Raw genomic sequence first — 21613 nt, forward strand, 5'->3', positions numbered from 1 at the left:
TTAAATAATTTTGGGGGAGGGGTTTCTTCGATTGTGGGTGTGATTTCTTGCCTTTTTGCTTCTGAAATGTCTTTAAGTGTTTCCCCATCACCGATTATTATCTTATTTGTATTGAATTAGCAACTGGAGGCCCCAGCCAAGACTGGGGCCTCATAGTGCTAGGTGCTGCACAAAAACATACTGAGAGACTGTCCCTGCCCTGAAGAGCTTACAACCCATATAGACAGGACAGACAAATGGTGGGAGTGGAAACAAGGGCACAGAGATCACCTATCACATGGGTTACAGACCTGGGAAAAGAAACCGAGCAGTCCAGAGTCCCAGTCTAGTGCCCTGTCCCCGGGGCCAAATGGCCAGTTCAGCCTGACCAACACCAAAGCACTTAACAAAATTAACTTCAGACTATACTGTGTATGCACAGGGATCTCTTTACCGAGCGCCGAAGTGCAGCTGCCTTTGGGATGGGAATGTAGCAACACTATAAAGTAATTGAGGACAGTAAGGGCGGGATTTTCAGAAATGCCTCGGTGAGTTAGGAGTGCGAGTTCCATTGACTTTCTTTGGTATTTACTTCCTACCAATTTACTGGCTTTCAGTGGGACTTGTGCTCCTAAGTCACTTCGTGCTCTTGAAAATCCCTCCCTGCAGGAAGAAGACTGTGTGCAATTCAGACTGAAGTTGGCAGGATGGCCAACAGTGTAATCAATGGTACTGCAATTTGCCAAGATGTCAGGGTTAACCATCTACACTTGTGAAAAAGACCTTGAAATCTTTGATACCAGAACCTTGGTTTTACATCTCATCTAAAAGACAGCAGCTCCAGTAACAAAGTGCCTTTTAACATCATGCTAGGGCATCTGTTCAATACTGACTAAGGGAAGAGTGCCACCTATTTACAAATATTTTGCAGTGATAAATGACTAAGAATAATGTGAGCTGTACTGTGAACACGCAGTTGCCTGCATGCTGATCTTTATCATTTGAAGGCAAAGGCAGGAATACTTTGATTATCCGTCGATAGCTTTTTACCTTTACATTAGATCAGTGCACGACTGGAGGAAGGTAACCAGTTTCCTTTGTGTCTAATCAAAAGAGAAGGGCTCTGACAACTCCTTTGTGCACAATCTCCACAAGTTAGGAAGAATAGTTCACTGCAGATATTTAGTTACTTTTGGTCACACCGATTTATCTAATGTAGGCCAAGTATTTGAGAGTACCTCAGGTTCATCACAGACAGTATACGGAGCTGCTGAATTGAGACCGTTAAAATCTGAAGCTGCTCTCTAATGAAAAGGGCAGATCTTCCTTCCCCGGTTTGCTTTTTTGTAAAATATGAATGAATTTTTTGTCCACATAAGTGAGAAACTAACTAGTCTCTAGTTTGACACTGCTATAATACCAGCATATATTAGCCAGTCTTTCCCACAAAGTTTTACCAGTATACTGTGCAGCCTTTCTGTGTGTAGGTTTTTTTCCTTCAGTCCTATCCCACCCAATCCCTTTCAAATTGCCTAATGTTTGTTGTGTGAGCAAATGGGAGGAAACTATGGAAAAGCAAGGACTTGTAACCTTGACGCAAATTGGAGGTCTGTCCTCCAGCTGAGAAAAGCTGGTGTACTGACGTACTTCACAGCCACCCCCAGGGTGTGGCTCTAGAACTTTCAAAGTGTGAGCTTGATGTTTAATGCAGAGATTCTCTCATGGATACCTCCCTTCCAATTCTCAAGCATACAGACCACCTCTCCTCCCATTCACAACTGCCTCCACCTCTAGTCCTCCCATTCTCAGTCACATAACATCCCTGTGGCAACTACAGTAATTACATATGTGAAAACAGAATAATATGAAAATCTTGAATCTGTTTATAGATGTTTTCTAATGCTATTTAAAGCAACTGGAAATAAGGAGGAGACCCTTGCACTGTGGTTCCAATTCAGGAAGGCGCTTAAGCTTCAGTCCATCCCTGTTCAGGGCAACATTTAAGCACGTGCTTATTGGGAATTATGCCAATATTTAAGTTCTCTCTTAAACTTGGATACTTTCCTGAACTGGAGGCCATGTGCCCAGCGATCGCTCACCATATCACCAAGTTCCTCAGCTCAGAGTTTCAGAACCTCTCATCTAGAAAGTTTTTTTTTTTCTTTTTTCTTTTAAATGCTGATTCTTAATTTACCTACAGGCTTGTCTTTCAGTTGCCCCCATGTCCTGTTCTGCAATGAATTTTACATATTTTTTTTCCTTTGCTTCCCATGCTGCACAGGGTGTCCACACTGTAAAAATTCCATCCCACATTTCACAACTGCTGCAGAACTCTTTAAAGAAGATCGAAAGGTAACCCATTTTTAATAGTTTCTGAGATGTTTAAAGTGCCTCTGCCACCTTTTCACTTAACAAGCTTGATCTAGTTCATTTAATGATAAGGCTTGTGCAGAAGAATGCTGTTGAACAAGTTAATCAGTTATAAAATATGTGTGCATCTTAGAGGTCATACTTTTTTTTGGCCAAACTGAGTTGAACTTTTAACCTTCTTTCTGATTTTTCTTTATTTTTCCCTTTTAATTCTTCTCGGGTGAAATCTTCCCTATTAAATCATGTTGTAACTCTACAGATGAGAAATAAAGATTATTTTAAACATTTTCTTGTCCACCCTTCCTTACAGGCTTGTTATAATTAGTGGGGTGGACATAGGAAGAAATATATGTGTCTGAGGTCTGAGCTAGCCTAACTCTTAATTTGACCTGGCTACATAGTTCAGAGCAGTGAAAAATTTTGTTCCCTGTTCCATGGGTCAATCTAAGCCCTAGTGTAGACGCAGCTAGGTCCACAGAAGAATTCCATCAACCCAAATATCACCTTTCATAGAGGTGGATTAAATATAGCGACAGAAACACTCTTTCTGTCAGTGTAGGGAGCATCTACACTATGGCCCTTCAGCGGCACAAGTGCAGTGCTGGAGCTGTGCACCGTAGCAACTGTAGTGTAGACATACCCTGACTCTGGGCAGAAACACAGAGGGGATTGTCAAAAGAGCTTAAGTGATTTACAAGCAAAACCCAAATGAAGTCTCTTGGGAGCACAAGTCCCATTGGCTTTCAATAGGACTTGTGTTTTGTAAATCACATACAAGCTGTTGAAAATTCCACCCTTAATCCAAGAACTGGGAAACTGCAATTTGTGTCAGATCAATCAAACCCTTAGTCACATGGATAGTCCTTGCTCACACAAATAAAGTGGCCTCATTGGCTCATTTAAGCAAAGGCTTCTACTGTTAGGCCCTATCATTTCTCCGTTGTTAGTACATCTTCAGTCTTCTCTCTTGTCTCTATGATCTGTAATGTGTTTCAGGATATGGTTTGTACGAAAGATGCTATTAAAAAACAACAACACTTTTTTGTTGTTGCTTTTTTTAGTTCCCTTTACTTCTTCCCAGTCTTTGCAACCCAGCACCTTCTGTCTGTACAAGAAACAGAGGCTCCAATTCAGCAATCTATTTAAGGACATGACTAGTCCCGTTTTCTCACTTGCTTATAGTGAGGAACATGATTAAGTCCTTTGCTGAATTGGGGCCATAATCCTATATCTATGTTTGTGGTTTAACTTCCTGCCTGCTTTTCACCTAGCCATGTTGTCGAAATGGCTTGGGGGATTTACTAGGAAATGAAGGGCTAGCTTTGAAACCTCTTGCCATTTAGACTTTACAGATATTGGTGAGACCTCAATCAACTGTGGATGCATCTGTGCGTGCACATGCTGGGAGAGCAGGGAGGAGTTTCTATGGAGGGCATTTAGTCAATTTCTGAACTACATGTGATGAACTGTAGGGAGGCAAACCGCTCTCTTGTCTTGCTTACGGATGGAATTAGAATGCTGCTGTTATGCCCTTGGGTTCAGGTGGCATATAGCAGCATTTAGTGGCACACCGTTCTCAATTCTCCTGCTGCTGGAACTTTTGCAACGTTATGCCTTGTGGTTACTAGTTTGTTTGCAAGAATTCTAAAAACATGTCATTTTTCTCTCTACCTTCTGCTAGCTCTGAGACAGGTCTTTCTGTCCGGAGCTCCCTGCAATTTTATTCCATCTAGGAGTTATGAAGTGAATGTACCAAACAATGTGAAACCTGCTTATCCGGATGTATTAATAAACATCTGATCACAATTTTAGCATGTGTCATGGTTGTGCTGAATGCAAACATCTGAAGGTTTTGATTCACAACTGCAGGCAGCTGTGAAAGGACTCAAAGCCCTGGAGACAATGATTGATGGCTGCAACTCTTTATTTCAGCTGAGGGCATTTAAAGCTGAAGTGCAGAGGTATAAAATGTAATGAGGTGGAACAGAAGATCCAATAGAGAATATTGAGGTTTGTACAGTTTCCGAAAGGTAGGCACGCAGCAAAAACAGCTTCGTTCCCCTTGTTGATTTATGAAAGTGCTAAGGATTGATCACCTTGGGAACCTTCTTCAGTCATGCACAACCCATAGGCTACCAAGATGTTTCTTGCTGCCTGTTGGTGCCCTTGTAGAAAAGACATAGGGCTTTGATCCAGCAAAGGACTTAAGCATGTGACTGTCCCCACTAACTTCAATAAGACAACTCCTGTGTTTAAAGTTACACACATCCTCAAATGTTTTGTTGAATTGGGACCCCATGGAATTAAACAGGGATTAAACCAAAAGGGTTCGGTAGACATTACTCCGAAAATAAGGAGCAAAGGTATTAATCTTAAAAATGTACAGAATGTAATAGAAAATAATTAAGCTTTCTCTATTTTTTAAACGGTTGTCTGTAGGATTCTGTAACAGGGATGCTAACAATGCTAACAGATGGTTCAAGTGTTACCATTTTCTATTAAATTCTCATGGACTTTTCAATAAGGGTGGCCCCTTGGCATCTGGAAAATTTTAACTTTTTAAATTAAAAAAGGAAAGGATGATTCCAGGCCTTATGGTTGCAAAAAATATCTGAAAAGGTGAACTGACCGAGCTCTCCCAAGTTTGTAGAGAGACAGAAAACAGACTGCTTGAAGGTATGAATGTTATCTCCGTTATCAAAATGGGGCATTAATTTTGAAGTCTCATAACAACAGGCCAGATTTTTTCCAAAGAACGCAATCTGTTGGTGTGCACTTGTCAATCACATAATACTTGTGCACTAAACAACAAAATTTGCACATGCAAAGCCCATCATCTGCATGCAAAGTCAGATGCACAGAAATGAAAGTCACTATTTCAAAATTGGGCCCCAAATATCAACGTTTCATTGGTTGTCTCATTGCTGATTACTTTAGCAGAAATATCCAGCTGATGTGCTTGTCCAATGTGTCTGCGCATTACAGAAGATCTGGAAATATCTGGCTCTGGCATACCACCCACGGCCCCTGCACCTCCACTTGCTTTAGTGTCTCTGGACTACTGGTAAGAGCAGGCCAGCGAGGAGAGACGTCTAGAGACGCTGAGCACATCCTGACTGTACGGAATTCAGAGCAGCTTCTGGAAAGGCTCTTATGCAACCAACTCTGCTAGGCCCAATGAGACATCCCCCATTGCAAGGCTCCTCCCTCACTGCAGGACTTCATTCTCTGCCAGTTGCACGTCACTTCTTGCTTTTCAACAGCTGACAAAATGTTACTTTCAGGTACTTTAAAAATATTAAACCTGGGTCCTGGGACCTTCTTGTTTTCAGCTGCCTGGGGAGCTCTGGCCCTCACTTGCAGCTGCCAGGAGAGAGACCTGGGCCTTGACTTGCATCTGCAGCTCTCTTTATGGATGCTTTCAGCAGAGACCGTTCATACCTTCCGGCTCACCAACAGATGCTGAAGAGTTGCAAGGGTGACTGTTGTCCCTTTGCTGAACAGATGGAAGAGCATGAAGATGTGTTCAGTCAGTGCTCTAGACTAGAGACTCTTAGGGACGCCAGTAAAACCTTCAGAAGTCCGCAGGCTCATTTTCAACTGAGCCCCAAAAGGCTGAGTCCAGAGTTAAGCTAGAATGAATTGATTTATGGTGCTCTGAACTGAACTTCGTGGAGGAAATCTGTTGATTTTTTTTCCATGCCCACAGAGTAAGAGAGATCTAGAATTCTGCAAAAGGTGCTGCTGTTTGGGCAAGCCTCTTTGGAATTACTTACATTTTTTGAACACACTTGTACTCTTATGCATCTATATAAAGCAGACCACCAGACAGCTAACAGTGCGATTGTATGGTTGTCATTGAGGGCAAAATCTGAAGAAATGGGGATTGCACAGCCATCATTGAAGGAAGACTTCTAGAACCTGCAGAACCTCTAGAAATCAGTGAGACTTAATGAATCACAATATGGAACTCCACCATGCTATTTTTGGCAGTCGCTTTTTTTTAGGTTGAACGACACTTTCAGGTCCTAATCCAGGAAAATTCTGTGTGATGAAATTGGGACACACATGCACTAAAGAAACAAGAAACTAATACTTTGGAGATTCAAGCATGTCTTGAATTAAAAAAAAAAAAAAAAGACTCATCAGACATGGTAATGTTGTTGCTGTACATCATGGTAACTAAAGATTAATCTTCTCTTGCAAACTGATTCCCTTAGAAATAATGAGTGAATTGTGGCTAACCTCAGTGGGGTGCATTGTATTTTGGAGATACAACCAGTTACATAAATAAAACCTTGTACAGTAAACATAGGGAAGAATGGGTCCCTGTTTAATTCATATGTGCTATCAAAACCTTTAAGTCACTTGGCAACAACAGACTTTTTTTTTTTATAATCAGATTTGTCATCTGTAGTTGACTACTCTAAAGCAGATGCATAGTACCATTCTTTTTCACACTGAAATTTTATCCCTAATTTATTGTTTTAAATAAGCCTGTCCTATATCATTCCTTCCTTGAATCAATATTCAGTTATTCACTTCCATTTTCATAACAAAAGTCAATATTAGCTCCTGCAGAGATTTATTTCCTTGAATCAATAAACCAGTGCGTAGTGGTACATATTTTAACAGGAGAGCAACTGCTACCGAAGGAAGATATTTTACATCATCCCACCATGGCTGGAAGACAGACTGTTAAAATGCAAAAGGTTGAAAAACAGAAGAGGAACAATTTCCGGAAAGAAAGGAGATTCTATTGTTTCTTTCCCAGACACCCATTTAACACATGCACATTTTTTAAAAATGGTAACGTCACTCTAGAATAGAAAATTGTTTCGCAATTCTGTTGGGAGGTGGTTCCCCTGAAGAAAACAATGACACTAAGTATAGTAATATACATGGGCTTGTCTGCACAGTGAGGTACTGTGCACTATTGGGTTGTGATTTCTAAAGTGCACTAACGTGTGGCACAGCATATGCCCCTGTGGCTGACCCTCCCGCGGGCCACATCTGGGGACATCGCAAGGAGTAATAGCTCCCATCACTCCAGGAAGAGAGAGAGAGAGAGATGGAGCATCACCACCACCCTTTGACGCAGCATATGGCCTCACCAGCACATTTCCCTCCACTGCACCCCCTTGCCTCTGAATAACAGCTTTCTCCTGCTGCCAGCTAATGTAGCAAGTAGAGGCAGTCTGTGCTGCAATGCTGAGGGTTTAGGATTCAAACCCAGTTTGATGCACAATACAGAGATTTACAGTTGCACCTAATAGAATTGGTTTTGCCTTTTTCTTTAAAAAAAAAAAAATCCAAACCAATTAGGAAATTACATATGAAACTTGGATAAAAGAACATTGTTAAGGCTGCAAAATCAAGAACTCCAGAGATCGGAAATACCAGGTCTACGGTTGCCCATGCAACTTTAATTCTGCCCTCTTGCATGTACATTATGATACAGTCTTTAATTACATGGTCAGATACAACGTTTTCCCACAGGACTCCTGCCTTATTTTATTGCACAGAATGGTTGCACAAGGAGGCAGCAATAACCTTGCACAACCATAAATCTGACTTTTCCTTTCAACTACTTGACATGCAACTAAACAATGCTCTTTTAATATCACTTATAATGTATAAATACCTGACATAAACAAATGAAGAGTTCTTGCTGCAGATGATTCTTAATATTTGTCTTTAGTGGCCCCGATTCATTGAGAGTTCCTTCTGTTGTACGAAAACTACCAAAATGTATTTGTGATTTTATTCCTTTATTTAAATAGTCTTCAGGAATCCTTGGTCTTTAAGGCCACTTTAATGGTTTTCCTGTTTTAACACATGAATAAAGAAGTGATATTCTGCAATGAAGTAGCAATTTTCATCCGAGGATGCAATAGAGTTTGATCTTTCTAAGCCACTGTTTTATGAGGATCTCAAATCCAAAACAACACAAAACCCAAGATAGATTTTCCAGTTTCTTTAATTGCTGCCCAGATGTTGCGATCAGTTGATGTAGTTTTGACTGCCTCACCATGCAAATAAAAGACATAGTGGCATAGTAAGTGATCTTTAATTATGGGAGTACAGGGCATCAGAAGCACTGACATCATGCAAATAAAAGGTATTTTGCTCCAATTGCTTGGAGTAGGCCAGTGGAATGGAAAGTTAAAGTTAAAATGCATCTGATATTAAATTAGCTTTGAAACACTGTAGCCAGTAGTCACAATAATCCCTTCTCTAATCGGTTGGCTTTTACGTAGCATAGACTTAACGCTGTATAACCCACCCAGTCTCCAGCAAATGCATAATGGGATTGTGAAGGTAATACGTGTGTGTAAATTGCAGTAGAACTTTAGAATAACTTCTGCAGGTGGAGTTATGTATATGTGATAACAGTGGGATTGGGCCAATGTAAGTAAAGTCCATTTTCCAAAAGAGCTGAAGCTGAAAATTTAAAAAAAGGCCTGATCCTGAGATGCACCCACAACTCCCACTGCAGCCAGTGGGAAGTGCTGGTTCTCAGTACCTCTCAGAATCAGGTTCCCAATGATACACACAGGGTGGTAACAGTAGCCAGGAGCCCTGTTTAGTCTGGGACGACATACTATGGCTCCTAAGTTACGAGCTCTCCCTGTGAGCAGGCAAAGAGGGACAAAGCCAGTCTATGTTAGAGCAGCAGAGAGTTGCCCAGGGCCGCCCAGAGGATTCAGGGGGCCTGGGGTCTTTGGTGTCAGGTCCTGGGGGGGGAAGGACCCCCCGACGCGGGTCTTTGGGGCACTTGGGCGGTGGGTCCCGGAGCGGAAGGACACCCCGCTGCCGAAGACCCGGAGCGGAAGAAGCTCCGGGGGCCCAGGCCCCGCGAGAGTTTTCCAGGGCCCCTGGAGCGAGTGAAGGACCCCGCTCCAGGGGCCCCGAAAAACTCTCATGGGGGCCCCTGCTGGGCCCAGGGCCTGGGGCAAATTGCCCCACTTGCCCCCCCCACCCCTCGGGCGGCCCTGGAGTTGCCACGCTGACCTCTCTTTCGGGCTATTACTGTTATTTATTTGTACCGTCTAGGGACCTTACCCGAGATCAGAACTCCATGGTGCTAGGCACTGTACATACTCATAACACACCTTACCCCAAAGAGCTTGCAGTCCAAACTAAAAGACAGACAAAGGGTGGCAGAGGAGTAAAGCAACCTGCCTAAAGGCACACAGAATATGAATAACGGAGCCACGATTAAATCCTAGGTCCTCTGACTCTGGTGTCCTACCCACTAGACCCACATCTCACTTAACCTGGGAACTGGGTGAGGGTTGTTACAGCTGCTTTGAGCATACATCGTTAATGTCCTTTACACTTATATGAATTAATTAATAAACATTGCACCATCTTTCTATATAAGCTTTTCTCTGAATAAACTAAAGAGGGAAGAAGACGCTGCAGCCAGCCAGATACAGTAGTATATTTAGGGATAACGAAGATGGTTTTCTTCCCCTGTAAGCACTTGCAGCCGAGTAGCCCTAATTAATGAAGTTTGAGAGATACAGTTCTAGCCAGCACAATGAATTGCTGCACCTCTAGAGAACAGAGTTCACATCTTACCTAAGGGTTGTGCAAGTCAACTTGAGTCTGATGCTCTTATCCTTCTCCCCATCTCTGGAGATTATAAAAGCATTGCATATTTTGGTACAAGTGGTTGTTCCTATTCCAGACAATCTGGGCTGCAACAGCAGAGGGTGTATGCATCTCTTCAATTTCTCATCCACTGAAAGTGTCGCTATTTGAAGCAGCAGACGGTTATGGTTTTTCATCTCTTATGTATTTCAGATCGCCTATGCTGCAGTGGACTGTGCCAAAGAACAGAACCATGATCTGTGTAAACAGGAAGGTGTGGATGGTTACCCCACCTTTAACTATTACAACTATGGGAAGTTTGTAGAAAAATATAACGGAGAGAGAGGGGTAAGTATAAGAACAGGTTGCAATTTGAAAAAATAACCTCCATGGGGAGAGGAGTGTCTTGTCTCTTTCCATTTTTGTTGTAAATTAACAGGACAGGGTAAACTTTCAATGTATTGCAAAAGGCTTTTCCGCTCCCATCAGTAATTCACCGGGCTGAATCATTGTGTACCACACCCATACACATTTTTGAACTGGAACTTGTTTGGTCTATTCTGGGAAATTTATCACCTACTAAGGGAAATTTGGAGTGAATTTGATGATTTAGGCTGCCAGGTAAGAGATTGAAGTCCAGGACCTCCATGGAAACATTTAATTTCAGAAAAGGGACCGACACAAAAATGAGGAGTTTAGTGAAACAGAAATTAAAAGGTACCGCTCCAAAAGGGAAATCCCTGCAAGCTGCATGGAAACTTTTTAAAGAAACCATAATAGAGGCTCAATTTAAATGTATACCGCAAATTAAAAAACATAGTACGAGAACCAAAAAAGTGCCACCGTGTCTAAACAACAAAGTAAAAGAAGCTGTTAGAGGTAAAAAGACATCCTTTAAAAATTGGAAGTTAAATTGTATTGAGGAAAATAGAAAGGAACATAAACTCTGGCAAGTGAAGTGTAAAAATATAATTAGGAAGGCTAAAAAAATCGAAGAACAGCTAGCCAAAGACTCAAAAAGTAATAGCATTTTTTTTTAAGTACATCAGAAGTAGGAAGCCTGCTAAACCACGAGTGGGGTCACTGGACGATCAAGATGCTAAAGGAGCATTCAAGGAAGACAAGGCCATTGTGGAGAAACCAAATGAATTCTTTGCATCGGTCTTCACGGCTGAGAATGTGAGGGAGATTCCCAAACCTGAGCCATTCTTTTTAGGTGACAAATCTGAGGAACTGTCCCAGATTGAGGTATTATTAGAAGAGGTTTTGGAACAAATTGATAAATTAAACAGTAATAAGTCACCAGGACCAAATGGTATTTCCCCCAAGAGTTCTGAAGGAACTCAAATATGAAATTGCAGAACTATTAATGGTGGTATGTAACCTATCATTTAAATCAGCTTTGGTACCAGATGACTGAAGGATAGCTAATGTGATGTAAATTTTTAAAAAATGCTCCAGAGGCAATCCTGGCAATTACAGGACGGTAAGCCTAACTTCAGTACTGGGCAAATTGGTTGAAACTATAGTAAAAAAAAAAAAAACAGTATTAGACACATAGATGAATACGATTTGTTGGGGAAGAGTCAACATGGTTTTTGTAAGGAGAAATCATGCCTGAACAAACTACTAGAATTCTTTGAGGAGGTCAACAAGCACGTGGTCAAGGGTGATCCAGTGGATATAGTGTACTTAAATTTTCAGAAAGCCTTTGACAAGGTCCCTCAACAAAGGCTCTTAAGCAAAGTAAGCTGTCATGGGATAAGAGGGACGGTCCTCTCCTGGATCAGTAACTGGTTAAAAGATAGGACACAAAGGATAAAATGGTCTGTTTTCAGAATGGAAAGAGGTAAATGGTGTCCCTGAGGGGTCTGTACGGGGCCCAGTCCTATTCAACATATTCCTAAATGATCTGGAAAAAGGGATAAACAATGAGGTGGCAAAATTTGCAGATGATACAAAACTACTCAAGATAGTTAAGTCCCAAGCAGACTGCAGAGAGGTAGAAAAGGATCTCATAAAACCGGGGGACTGGGCAACAAAATAGCAGATGGGACTTTTCAGGTTGGAAAAGAGATGACTAAGGAGGGATATGATAGAGGTCTATAAAATCATGATTGGTGTGAAGAAAGTAAATAAGGAAGTGTTATTTTCTCCTTCTCAGAACACAAGAACTAGGGGTCACCAAATGAAATGAATAGGCAGCAGGTTTAAAACAAACAAAAGAAAGTATTTCTTCCCACAACACACAGTCAACCTGTGGAACTCTTTGCCAGAGGATGTTGTAAAGGCCAAGACTATAACAGGGTTCAAAAAAAGAACTAGATAAGTTCAAGGAGGATAGCTCCATCAATGGCAGGATGGGCGGGGATGCAAAACCATGCTCTGACGTGTCCCTAGGCTCTGTTTGCCAGAAGCTGGGAATGGGCGACGGGATGTATCACTTGATGATTACCTGTTCTGTTCATTTCCTCTGAATCATCTGGCACTGGCCACTGTCGGAAGACAGGATACTGGGCTAGAAGGACCATTGCTCTGACCTTGTATGGCCGTTCTTCTGAGATTTAAGAAAGAAAGGATTCCAGCTCTAGAATCACCTGACTTAAGGGAGACATTGTCCAATTGTTGGAAAATGTTCTAGCTAGTGTGTTTGTGTACAACTGGCTCTTTATTGGATAGAATTAGAATTACTCTATTGTGTCTCTCTACTTTAAACAAGTACTGGAGATTCTCCTTTAGTTTGATGGCATGGCCATCTGCTTTTGGAGCCAGAGAATGTGATTTCTGTCCCTGCTGTCATTGCGAAGTCCTGAATGGACATACATGCAGCAAAGTGACAACCATGAAGTGCATAGAGTTACAGGTTTGTTGCAATATGATAGCAAAGGATGCTGTTACTAAAGCAGTAAAACACTTCAAGAACTACCATTCTCCTGGATTCCTTTTACTGTGTCAAAGGTTGAAGAATCTTGGCCTATAGCCTCCTATAGCAGACACTTCCTGGTGCAAGTGCTGGAGGAACCAACTAGGGGCAAAGCTTTTCTTGACCTGCTGCTCACAAACAGGGAAGAATTAGTAGGGGAAGCAAAAGTGGATGGGAACCTGGGAGGCAGTGACCACGAGATGGTCGAGTTCAGGATCCTGACACAAGGAAGAAAGGAGAGCAGCAGATTACGGACCCTGGACTTCAGAAAAGCAGACTTTGACTCCCTCAGGGAACAGATGGGCAGGATCCCCTGGGAGAATAACATGAAGGGCAAAGGGGTCCAGGAGAGCTGGCTGTATTTTAAAGAATCCTTATTGCGGTTGCAGGAACAAACCATCCCGATGTGTAGAAAGAACAGTAAATATGGCAGGCGACCAGCTTGGCTAAACAGTGAAATCCTTGCTGATCTTAAACACAAAAAAGAAGCTTACAAGAAGTAGAAGATTGGACAAATGACCAGGGAGGAGTATAAAAATATTGCTCAGGCATGCAGGAGTGAAATCAGGAAGGCCAAATCACACTTGGAGTTGCAGCTAGCAAGAGATGTTAAGAGTAACAAGAAAGGTTTCTTCAGGTATGTTATCAACAAGAAGAAAGTCAAGGAAAGTGTGGGCCCCTTACTGAATGAGGGAGGCAACCTAGTGACCGAGGATGTGGAAAAAGCTAATGTACTCAATGACTTTTTTGCCTCTGTCTTCACGAACAAGGTCAGCTCCCAGACTGCTGCACTGGGCCGCACAGTATGGGGAGAAGGTGACCAGCCCTCTGTGGAGAAAGAAGTGGTTCGGGACTATTTAGAAAAACTGGATGTGCACAAGTCCATGGGGCTGGATGCGCTGCATCCAAGGGTGATAAAGGAGTTGGCGGATGAGATTGCAGAGCCATTGGCCATTATTTTTGAAAACTCATGGCGATCCGGGGAGGTCCCAGATGACTGGAAAAAGGCTAATGTAGTGCCCATCTTTAAAAAAGGGAAGAAGGAGGATCCGGGGAACTACAGGCCAGTCATCCTCACCTCAGTCCCTGGAAAAATCATGGAGCAGGTCCTCAAGGAATCAATTATGAAACACTTAGAGGAGAGGAAAGTGATCAGGAACAATCAGCATGGATTCACCAAGGGGAAGTCGTGTCTGACTAACCTAATTGCCGTCTATGATGAGATAACTGGCTCTGTGGATGAGGGGAAAGCAGTGGATGTGTTATTCCTTGACTTTAGCAAAGCTTTTGATACGTTTCAGAGTAGCAGCCGTGTTAGTCTGTATCCGCAAAGAGAACAGGAGTACTTGTGGCACCTTAGAGACTAACAAATTTATTAGAGCATAAGCTTTCGTGGACTACAGCCCGCATCCGAAGAAGTGGGCTGTAGTCCACGAAAGCTTATGCTCTAATAAATTTGTTAGTCTCTAAGGTGCCACAAGTACTCCTGTTCTTTTGATATGGTCTCCCACAGTATTCTTGCCGCCAAGTTAAAGAAGTATGGGCTGGATGAATGGACTGTAAGGTGGATAGAAAGCTGGCTAGATCGTCGGGCTCAACGGTTAGTGATCAATGGCTCCATGTCTAGTTGGCAGCTGGTTTCAAGCGGAGTGCCCCAAGGGTCGGTCCTGGGGCCGGTTTTGTTTAATATCTTTATTAATGATCTGGAGGATGGTGTGGACTGCACTCTCAGCAAGTTTGCAGATGTCACTAAACTGGGAGGCGTGGTAGATACACGAGAGGGTAGGGATCGGATACAGAGGGACCTAGACAAATTAGAGGATTGGGCAAAAAAAAACCTGATGAGGTTCAACAAGGACAAGTGCAGAGTCCTGCACTTAGGACGGAAGAATCCCATGCACTGTTACAGACTACGGACTGAATGGCTAGGTAGCAGTTCTGCAGAAAAGGACCTAGGGGTCACAGTGGATGAGAAGCTGGATATGAGTCAACAGTGTGCTCTTGTTGCCAAGAAGGCTAACGGCATTTTGGGCTGTATAAGTAGGGGCATTGCCAGCAGATCGAGGAACGTGATCGTTCCCCTTTATTCGACATTGGTGAGGCCTCAGCTGGAGTACTGTGTCCAGTTTTGGGTCCCACACTACAAGAAGGATGTGGAAAAATTGGAAAGAGTCCAGCGGAGGGCAACAAAAATGATTAGGGGTCTGGAGCACATGACTTATGAGGAGAGACTGAGGGAACTGGGATTGTTTAGTCTCCAGAAGAGAAGAATGAGGGGGGATTTGATAGCTGCTTTCAACTACCCGAGGGGGGGGGGGTTCCAAAGAGGATGGAGCTCGGCTGTTCTCAGTGGTAGCAGATGACAGAACGAGGAGCAATGGTCTCAAGTTGCAGTGAGGGAGGTCTAGGTTGGATATTAGGAAACACTATTTCACTAGGAGGGTGGTGAAGCACTGGAATGCGTACCTAGGGAGGTGGTGGAATCTCCTTCCTTGGAGGTTTTTAAGGCCCAGCTTGACAAAGCCCTGGCTGGGATGATTTAGTTGGGAATTGGTCCTGCTTTGAGCAGGGGGTTGGACTAGATGACCTCCTGAGGTCCCTTCCAACCCTGATATTCTATGATTCTATGATTCTATCTTGCAAAGGAATTCTAGCAGTTAGAGGAAGGCACTGGGACTCAGGAAACCTGTATTCTGTTCCTGACTCTGCCAAAGAAACCTTTACTTGTAAATTAATTCCCTGGGTTGCACAAAGAACCACCTTTTGTTAATCAGGGCCCCAGTCCAGTAACAGATTCTGCATGAGCAGGTCCTTTACATTCATGTGGCACTTCATGCCCATGTGGAGTCGGTTGTGATCTAAGGTCTAAGAGAGAGCCCTAGAGACAACCAAGGCCGAGCAATATCATGGAATAAAGAATTGACACATCTCTGTGCTCTTGGGTGGCAATCGCATGTCTACTAGCTGGTTCTGAAGTGGTGCATACAGCATATTAACATGGCACTAATGTATGTTTCAGAGTTTATTAATGAAAAAGCATTGACAAAATTTGTGAGAAGCTCCCTGCCCTCTCCTCCGTTACATTGTTGCCTTCCATATTCTTCCTCCCCTCCCTACTGCCAGTTTTTCATGAGAAACTTGAGGAGTCTAAAGCCTCTATGGATATTTCCTTTTCCACTTCATTGGAGGAGCCCTCATAGACTCATAGACTTTAAGGTCAGAAGGGACCATTATGATCATCTGGTCTGACCCCCTGCATGCTGCAGGCCACAAAACCCTTCCCTGGACTCTGCTGTTGAAGTCCCCAATCCCGTGTTTTAGTGACTTCAATCGGCAGAGACCCTCCTGCTATTGATCCCTGCCCCATGCTGCGGAGGAAGGCGAAAAACCTCCAGAGGCTCAGCCAATCTACCCTGGAGGAAAATTCCTTCCCGACCCCAAATATGGCGATCAGTAAGACCCCGAGCATGTAGGCAAGAGTCTCTAGCCTGACCCCTGTTGGCCATTATACTATTTACGTACCATTGCTTGGTTTTCCTTGGCTACTATGTTTTACCATTAAACCATGCCCTCCATAAACTTATCTAACTTAATCTTAAAACCAGACAGGTCCGTCGCCCCCACCGTTTCCCTCGGAAGGCCGTTCCAATATTTCACCCCTCTGACGGTCAGAAACCTTCGTCTAATTTCAAGCCTGAACTTCCCCACGGCCAGTTTATATCCATTCGTTCTTGTGTCCACATTAGTACTAAGCTGGAATAATTCCTCTCCCTCCCTTGTATTTATCCCTCTGACATATTTAAAGATAGCAATCATATCCCCCCTCAGCCTTCGCTTTGTCAGACTAAACAACCCAAGCTCCTCTAGTCTCCTTTCATACGACAGGTTTTCCATTCCTCTGATCATCCTAGTCGCCCTTCTCTGCACCCGTTCCAGTTTGAGTTCATCTTTTTTAAACATGGGAGACCAGAACTGCACACAGTATTCCAAATGAGGTCTCACCAGCGCCTTATACAACGGAAGCAAGACCTCCTTATCCCTACTAGATATACCTCGCCTAATGCATCCCAGGACCGCATTGGCTTTTTTCACCGCCACGTCACATTGTCGACTCATAGTCATCCTGCGGTCTACAAGCACCCCTAGGTCCTTCTCCTCTTCCGTTACTTCTAACCAATGCGTCCCCATCTTGTAACTAAAATTGTTATTAGTCATCCCCAAGTGCATCACCTTACACTTTTCACTATTAAATTTCATCCTATTTCTGATACTCCAATTCACAAGCTCATTCAAGTCTCCCTGCAGAATATCCCTATCCTCCTCCGAATTTGCAACGCCTCCCACCTTCGTATCATCCGCAAACTTTATCAGCCCACTCCTGCAATCGGTTCCGAGGTCAGTTATAAATAGATTAAATAAAATGGGTCCCAAAACCGAACCTTGAGGCACTCCACTAGTAACCTCCCTCCAACCTGACAGTTCACCCTTTAATACGACCCGCTGCATTCTCCCCATTAACCAATTCCTTATCCACCTCTGGATTTTCATATCGATCCCCATGTTTTCCAGTTTAACCAATAATTCCTCATGTGGTACAGTATCAAAGCCCTGCACCAGCACATTGTTGTGATCAGACAATACAGAAGCAATGACTGTTCTCTAGTTTACATTAAACGTACATACCCATGCCTTGGTGTTGGGAGTCTTGAAACATTGTTTTGGTGTCTTTTTTATTTAAAAAATGTAACCAATATTTTTCTTTAAATACAGGAGTCTGGATTTGCCACTTTCATGCGAACTCTTAGAGAAAGAGACCATGAAAGGGTAGGAAAGAAGAAGGATGAACTGTAATTTCTGCCTCAAAAGACATTTTCCACTGCACTGTGAATGGTCCCAGGTCCATTGTTACTGTGCCTGAGATTTCACATATTCTAAAGACAGAGACTTAAAAACAAAAAAAACAGCCATGGCCATTTTGTACAATTTTGAAATAAAGTGAAACTACTTGATTTTTAAAGGAAAACAGATTGTTGCCATATTCTGTTTAAAAACTAGCGTTTTCTCATGATGTGAGAATATGCCCATCAACACTCCTATGCAATATTTTTGTAATCTGTAGTGTGTCTGTAGGTGAAGATGTTTGATACGGTGATTCTGCATTTTTCTTTGAAGGGTATTACAATCCATGTAATAACTTGTTGTTGTTTTTTTAAATCAGTGGAGGAAAATGGGACTTTTGAGAAACATAAAAATCTGTTCAAATGCAGTTTTGCATTTTTGTGAAATAGATAAATGTTGTTCAGAGATGTTTGGGGGGAACAATTTTAAGGTGCTCAGGGATAAATAGGGAAATTGAGTTAATGAAGACACTAGCATTGACCATTCCAGATCTAACTGATTTCATTTTTAATCCGCTGTACCAGAACTGTTTACATATCTTTATAGAATGTACTGAGTCATTTTAAACAAAGTTGTCAAAAATCGGCACAGCATAGTTTAAGTTCAGAATCAGTCTCATTTTTCAGCATTTATGTCATCAAATGCCCCTGTAAATATGGGAGCAAAATGTAGGCTGTTTGTCTTTTTTGTAAATTTATGTTTAGGCCATATGAAATGCATATTGGAAAGCAGTATATTTGATTGACTGTCTGACAGATGTGTAATATTTTTGATATGCAGAAATTACATACAAGACAATTTGTGTACATTCCAAATACTTGTCCGCATTGTTTGTTAAATAAAAATTAAAAAATGGAGTTACAGCATTAAAACATGTCTTTAGCAGTCATGTTAAAGACTGCAAATCACTGTAAAGAAATACAGCATTACTACAGAGAGTGCTTTAAAAATGTGCGATTGTGCTGTTCGTTTTACAAAGTTGCATTCATCTGGAGGTACTTGATATGTCTTCATAGAATGGGTTTTTTAAGATTCATTTTGACCTAAAAATAAATCAATAAAAAAATTGAAAATGTTTTAATCCTGTATCAACCTGGTTTTGCAGCTCTTTCAGGCAACGTGCTATGTAACCAGTACCCGTAAGAGCTGGTGACAAGAAAGTATAAGCCACTGCAGGTTCCATGAACAAGGGTTATTTCCTGTCTGAGTAAGGGGCAAGCCCATCGTTTAACTCTTATAGGTTCTCTGTTTTTTAGTATATCCTCTGTGGCACTAGTCTCACATTTCACACTCTCTGGTGACATTGAACTGCAGGTTGACATAGCTTCCTCATTAAATGATGGAGAACCATCACTTGGACCTGAACACTTTCTCTATTGCTATTAGAAGTTTGCAGATATATTAAATATATCTTATAAATTTATATATGAAATATCTCTTTTGCCTGTCTCAGTGGCAACTAAGGGGCAACTTCTCGCTACATTGGTGGAGAGGTTAAGGGATTTCTCACACTCTTGTCCGTTTTGGGTGCACGTCGCCGCCGCCTCCTCCTCTCTCTTGCCCAATTAATGGGACTGTACATTTGCCACTCATTAAGCTGCTGAAGCCATTACTGAGTAATCAGGAGTAAGAGCTGGTAGGCTGATTTGTCTTGTGTGGTGGCCAGCTTGTTAACCATGCCATAAATCTAAGCAATGATGATGCCATGCCAAATATTTCCTCTTATTAGGCACCTCCTGAATCTTCCCACCACCAACAAAATTAGCTGTCAAGCAGTACAGGGATATTCTGCATGGCCTAATAATTTATAACAACCTCCTGTTTACCCTCCCACTAGTCCTTTTTTTTTTTTGGCATAGCCACTGTTTTGCATTATGTCCCATGCTCATTGGTAGCTATGGATCAGATCCTTTAAACTGTCCTCATGCTGAGTAGGGCCTATTCAGCCTTATGTGTGAGGGGGAAAAAATTATATACGGTCTTTAGATTCCAAGAGGGAAGATCTTTGCTTCTGGCTGAGTATGAAGCAACGAATACAATCAGTCCAAAACTAGACATGTTACTGTAATTTTCATGATCTCGAAGTGGTTGGCACTGAGGAAAGGAAATACAACATCCATGAAATCCTAAGCTGTGGGATATGTCTATATTTGCATTAATTGCAGAGAATTGTAGACTTTTTTAAAAAATAAGATCACAGCTGGCCAAAGGTGACATCACTTCTTGGGACTGCTGTGATTTATAGGCTTTAGTAAATGTTTAGAATAGGACAATTACACACTATGCTTTAGACCAGTAATTCTTTACAGCTGGTTACACCATAATAAAATTAAGGAGCCTAGTTTTTCTTTTGGTGTTTTGTCATGTTGCTTCTTGGACTTGGAGGGGCTTTTTCCTCAGTTAATTGTGTGTTAATGTACAAATACAAAATACTTGAAAATACTTTACCTACTGTTATAGGGTCATTACTCATCTGGTTTATAGGCAGAATGTCTTTGAAAGAGATGATTTTGAACAAGATGAACAATTAAATCTAATTGCTAACAAAAGCATTGGCTACTATGAACCAGAGTATATCAAACTTACTTCCTAGCCTGTTTAATTAGGTAACATTTGGGCCTGATTCTGATCTCAGTTACACTAGTGTAAATCCAGAATAAATTTATTGAAGTCAATGAAGTTAATCTGAATTTACACTAGGGCAAATAAAATCATATTCTGACCCGTTGAAGTTACACTGACTATTCAACTTCCTTTTTTCTAAAATCACACTTAAAATTCTCTTCTTTTTTTACAACCTCTTACTTGACAGACACAAGATTTGAGTCTCTGTCTTTAAATGGAAGGCCAGTTTCACATATTTATCATCCCGTGTCATTTGCAGAAGGTATGGTTAGTCAAGCATGAATTTGTACTATTAAAGATGAGTAACAATCTTTGTCAAATCAGGTATCAACAATAAATTAATTACTTGTCATTAGTGGCTTGCAGTGAATCAGAGGCTGCCGTTCTTGTGAACGATCCTGATCCTGCAGCCCTTGTTGGTATGATCTAAAGGCCCTTCAAGTCATCCACGGGAGTAGTCCCTTTGAGACTAATGGTGTGAATAAAGAATTCATAGATTCCAAGGCCAGAAGGGACCATTGTGATCATCTAGTCTTACCTGTATAACAGAGGCCAGAGAACTTCCCCAGACTAATTTCTAGAGCATGCCATGCCATTCTTTTTTTGGTTCACAAGTTTCACTTTGCATTTGCTTTTTAATTCTTCCATTTCAGTCTCTCATTTTAGAGCAACTAGCTGAAGTTTGCTCTGTGTTCTGATGGTTGAGGGGGGGCGGGGAAGCCCAGATGATTTACTTTCCCTGATTAGAAAATGCTACTGTACATCTAGTGCACCTGGCCAGACTACCAAGCTTCCTAGTGCCACCTTCAGCCATGATGCTGTTATGAAGTAGAATTCTTTAAGACTTTTCTTTTCCTTGAATATAGATGAAATCTCTTTAGGAAAAAAAATCAAACTTTGTGCATAGAGAAGCCAAGCCCAGTGTGTTAGAGGTAATATAGTTCAATATGAGCAACCAGCTAGTGGAGGTAGCTGTATCTAGTCAGGCATATCTTCCATCTCGTGGGATATTTGGAACCCCGGAGGACAATCAAGAGAAAAGGTGTATGTGTTTGGTAAACGATACAAAACATTGATGTGCCACTGTGCAAAGGACCAGCCAAAGACTATGTACCACTTAAATCCTCAAAATAAGCCTTGTACTGGCCCTACAGAGCTTTAGATTTCTTCCCAAGTGAGTAAGGCTACAGGATAAAGTCCTATGTAACTGTATAGGCA

At 42.0% G+C, this 21613-nt stretch overlaps 1 protein-coding gene across 2 annotated transcripts in view; it reads left to right on the forward strand.

The window, feature by feature from the left end:
* Positions 1-18851, forward strand: part of PDIA5 (protein disulfide isomerase family A member 5) — a 121167-nt gene extending 102316 nt beyond the window's left edge. Inside the window, exons 15-17 of one of the 2 annotated variants that reach the window (XM_005279807.4) lie at positions 2261-2331; positions 10162-10296; positions 17642-18851. In XM_005279807.4, coding sequence (XP_005279864.1) covers positions 2261-2331; positions 10162-10296; positions 17642-17722 — 287 coding nt within the window. In that variant the 3' untranslated portion in view covers positions 17723-18851. The remainder of the gene's footprint in view (positions 1-2260; positions 2332-10161; positions 10297-17641) is intronic. The other variant, XR_006172785.2, reaches the window with a different exon arrangement.
* The last annotated feature ends 2762 nt before the right edge of the window (positions 18852-21613 follow it).

Source organism: Chrysemys picta, chromosome 11 (genome assembly GCF_011386835.1).
Source record: "Chrysemys picta bellii isolate R12L10 chromosome 11, ASM1138683v2, whole genome shotgun sequence".
In the NCBI taxonomy this organism is placed as follows: Eukaryota; Metazoa; Chordata; order Testudines; family Emydidae; genus Chrysemys; species Chrysemys picta.